Below are 4,387 nucleotides of genomic sequence, written 5' to 3'. Positions count from 1 at the left end.
AGAGGAATCGAACCATGACCTCGGGGTTCATAGGTCCATGCTCAACCACTGAGCCACGCCAGCCAGGCTATCATTTATTTATTACTAGAGGCCCGGTACACAAAAATTTGTGCACTTGGGCGGGGGTCCCTCAGGCCCAGCCTGTGCCCTCTCGCAGTCAAGGACCCCCTCAGGAGATAACAACCAGAGCTCCCCCTGTGGGAGCGCACTGACCACCAGGGGGCAGCTCCTGCATTGAGCGTCTGCCCCCTGGTGGTCAGTGTGTGTCATAGTGACCAGTCATTCCCAGACTTTCTGCTGTTAGGGTCAGTTTGCATATTACCCTTTTATTATATAGGATTGTATCACTAATACAACTGCAAACCTACTTTTCCCTACCCTCTTCTCTCCCTATATATATTCATATAGATGTATGTATATGTATACATGTTGATGTATACATATGTGTGTGTGTATAGCTCCTACATACATAGCCAGGAGCTACATTAGGCACCTTCCATGCAATGCCTCATTGGAACAGCATTAGGAGGTGAGCACCGTCACTCCAGATGACAAAGAAGAAAACTGAGGGCGGGAGGGGTTCAGGAATTTACCCAGGGTCACTGATGTCACTCAAACCCAGCTGTCACCAAACCCAGCACCTTTTGGTTCTGAAGCCAAGCTCTTCCCACTGCTCCACAAAGTTGTCAAACCCCACAGTCGTGGGCAGCACACCAGCCGCACCTGATTCCTCTGTCCTTACCCAGGTGTTTCTCCAAAGGAACCATCGTCCTCACGAGTCTGGGTTTCTTGTTAGCAGCTCTTCCCCTGCTGCTGCCTGGGCGGGTTGAGGGCGACCTCGCTCCTGCAGGCAGCTGAGCCTGCCCTGGCCGTCCCTGCAGTGATCATGTCTGATGCAGCCGTGGAGCAGAGACGGGCCTTGATCAGGAAGAAGCGAGAACGGATTGGGACGCAGCCCCCAGGAGCCAAGGGTCTGACTGAAGAGCAGTGGGCGATGATCAGGGAGCTGATGGACGCTCAGATGAAAACCTTTGACACCACCTTCGCCCATTTCAAGAACTTCCGGGTATGAGGCTTTAGAATTGGCTCAGTGGCTATGCCAGCTCCTCCAAACCCCAATCTCATTCCCAGGGGTCCTCAAAGACTGGCCCCTGCAACCAGCAGCACCCGGGGACTTGTTAGTTAGGAATGCAAGTTCTCAGATGCCCCCAGGCTCCAATTCAGATACCTGAAGCCAGGCCCACAGTCTGTATTTTGACAAGACCCCCCGGGGGGTTCTGACACATGCTCAGGTTTGCTTCCTCCTTCTGCAACAGGTGGGAACCGGGTCTGAGCCATAAATGGAGTCTTAGAAGCTGAGTTGTCCCAGGGTTGCTGGGGTTCAGGACTTAATAAAAACAGGGCCAGGGCATGCTGGGGGTCTGACGTCTGTGAACTGGTTTTACTGATTCAAGAAACGTTAGTGATCTCAGCACCGTCAGCCACATCTCAGCTCTGTGCCCTCTCCCCTTCGATGCTCACAGTGTCCCCGGGTGACCTGCTCAGTTCAGAGGACTGGTAGCCAGGGCCCCCAGGAGTCTGTTCTTTCCATCTGTAGACCCCAGACCCTTCCCTGAGTCTCCCGAGTACAGGGATGCTTGGGGCGTAGCTAAGGGTATCGGCTCTCTCACCCTCCCCAGGGACAGGGAGCAAGCCCATGTCTGATGGGGCAGGGATGTGAGGGACATTAATTCACAGATCCAGAAAGTGCACCACCTGATAGGAGACCACGGAGAAGAAGCAAGTGCTGTGTGTGTGTGTGTGCGCGCGCGCGTGTGTGTGTGTGTGTGTGTGTGTAGTGTGTGTGGGCGCTTCTGCCTGCAGTTGTGCATCCTCTTAAGCCTGCTGCTGTGGGTGCCCATCTGGGGCCTGTGTGGGAACCTGATGGGGAGAATACATGCTGTCTACCTCTCCTTTCTCCACCTCCTCTCGGTTCCAGCTGCCAGAGGTGCTCAGCAGTGGCCACGAGCTCCCAGAGTCTCTGCAGACTCCACCTGGGGAAGAAGCTACCAAGTGGAGCAAGATCAGAGAAGATCTGTCCCCCCTGAAGGTGGTCTCTCTGCAGCTGCGGGGGGAAGACGGCAGCATCTGGAACTACAAGCCCCCTGCTGAGGGCAGTGGGAAAGAGATCTTCTCCCTGCTGCCTCACATGGCTGACATGTCAACCTACATGTTCAAAGGCATCATCAACTTTGCCAAAGTCATCTCCCACTTCAGGTGGCGCACAGGGGCTGGGTGGAGGATGGGTATGGGAAGGAGCAGAAAATGGCCAACAGGTTCAAAGGCTCTGGGCTAGATCCTCCTGAAGTTGGGGGATGTTGGTGCCCAAAGACCCTTCTTTGTCTCTGCCCCCCAACTCCGGGGACCTGGCACTGTGGGGGAATGGAGCCCCTGCTGCATGGCTCCTTGGCTGGGAGACGGTGGGCCGGCCCTTTAATCCTAACACTGTCTCTCAGCCCCCTCATCTACTAGGAGGAGCTAACGATGCCCTCTTGCTGGGCTGTCTGATGAAATAAGAAAAGATCTGAAGAGCATCCAGCTCATATATGATGGATAGTCAGTAGTCATTCCCTCCCCTATTTCTCCCCAAATGGGCAGGATTCATAGCTTGACAGTTCAGAACAAGGGAAGAGTTGGAAGGAAAGGGAAGGAAGTCCAGAGGGAGGAGAGAGGCAGGCACAGACGCCGGGTCTCTAGCAGTCACCGTCAGAGGTGCTTGAGAAGGCCCCAAGGAGGAAGGGCAGTCTTAAGAACCAGAGGGTCAGGACTCCCCACAGCGAGGTGTGGGGGCAATAGCCATGGGGCAGTGGGGCAGCGAGAAAGCCCGGATCCTCCTGCTGTGTGGCACACGCTGCCCTGCGACACGTAACCTGTCCGGGCTGGAGATGGTACTGGGCATACCTGTTCCGCGGTGGCTGCCTGGCCTTGCTTGGCCTGCTCAGGTGCAGGTGGACAACACACACGAGAGCCTGATCTCAGCAGGCAGGGGGCAGTTCTAGTCCAGGAGCCCAGGGGTGACACATAGGACTTATTTAAGCGGGGAAGGTGGCCACAGGCTGGAATGGAGGTCAGATTGTGGCAATGAGGTCAAAGGAGCAGGAGTACACTACCTACACTTGTGGACCTTGACGGTCCCCACCGACACCCAGTGGCCGTGGTACAACACTAGGATGGGAGGGCACCCACCCAGTCCCACGGCACAGTTCTGAGCACAACCGCCCAGGAGCAGGCATTGCGATCACCCTCGTTCCACAGAGAGAAAGCAGTTCACTGAGCCAAGGCACTCGCACAGGCTCACAGCTCCTCAGAGGCCAGATTGGGAAGCACACAGTACAGAGTTCAGGGCCACAGCCTGCCAGGTCCCGGGCTGGGGGCTGGGGAGAGAAGGTGAGCATAATCCATTTCACATTTCACGGCATCTGTCGCTCAGTAGTGTGGATCTGACAGAAGAGGGTGCATGGAGCTCCTGCCAAAGGAGTGGCAGCGGCAGAAGGACCCCGGACAGACGTCTAGGAGGCAGAGACAGCTTGGCCTGAAGGATTAGCAGGGTTTACTCAAGTGAAGCTAAAGAGGCAATCACTCCAAGTAGGGAAACTGAGGCAGGAAGGATGAGGCCAGGGACCAGGAGCCAAGGCATTGACCGTGGGTCAGTGGCTGTGCAGGGAGTTGGAGGAGAGGGGGTTAGGCTGGAAGGGACGTCGAGCTCCGTCTGCCAGTGGGGAGTCCCTGAGGTGGGGGAGGCTGGAGAAAGGGGCAGGGAGGGGTGACCTGCTTGTCTGGGTTGTGAGGGACAGAGATTGTAGGCAACCAAAAGCAACTGGAGTAATCCTCAGGGCTGGAGCCCATCCTCCCCCTGCCCTCTCCCCCGATTTCTGGATTGTGGGAATGGGGCTGGCCAGTGGCAGCTCCCCTCCCAGCCTCCCCTCCTGTCCCCTCTGCCAGGGACCTGCCCATCGAGGACCAGATCTCCCTGCTGAAGGGCGCTGCCTTTGAGCTGTGCCAGCTGCGGTTCAACACAGTGTTCAACGCGGAGACCGGGACCTGGGAGTGTGGCCGGCTGTCCTACTGCTTGGAAGACCCTGCAGGTGCCCAAGAGCCTCCTGCCTGCCCTGCAGAGGGAGGGAATCAGCCGGGCGGGGGAGAGGAGCCAGGCCGGGATGTGCGATGTGCAGGGTAGAAGGCCTCGGTGAGGGAGGCCTGGGACTGGGTCCTCATGCCACACCCACCCACAGGGGGCTTCCAGCAGCTCCTGCTGGAGCCCATGCTGAAGTTCCACTACATGCTGAAGGAGCTGCGGCTGCATGAGGAGGAGTACGTGCTCATGCAGGCCATCTCCCTCTTCTCCCCA

At 57.1% G+C, this 4,387-nt stretch overlaps 1 protein-coding gene across 1 annotated transcript in view; it reads left to right on the top strand.

Moving 5' to 3' along the window:
- Window positions 1-4,387, top strand: part of NR1I2 (nuclear receptor subfamily 1 group I member 2) — an 18,080-nt gene that overhangs the window by 11,688 nt on the left and 2,005 nt on the right. Inside the window, exons 3-6 of the mRNA XM_006755361.2 lie at window positions 882-1,066; window positions 1,979-2,256; window positions 3,982-4,124; window positions 4,272-4,387. Of these exons, the coding sequence (XP_006755424.1) occupies window positions 882-1,066; window positions 1,979-2,256; window positions 3,982-4,124; window positions 4,272-4,387 (722 nt within the window). The remainder of the gene's footprint in view (window positions 1-881; window positions 1,067-1,978; window positions 2,257-3,981; window positions 4,125-4,271) is intronic.

The sequence above is a fragment of the Myotis davidii genome, unplaced genomic scaffold, assembly GCF_000327345.1.
Source record: "Myotis davidii unplaced genomic scaffold, ASM32734v1 scaffold292, whole genome shotgun sequence".
Lineage (NCBI taxonomy): Eukaryota > Metazoa > Chordata > Mammalia > Chiroptera > Vespertilionidae > Myotis > Myotis davidii.
Note: the sequence above shows the minus strand (reverse complement) of the source record. Positions and strands in the feature narration are given on the sequence as shown.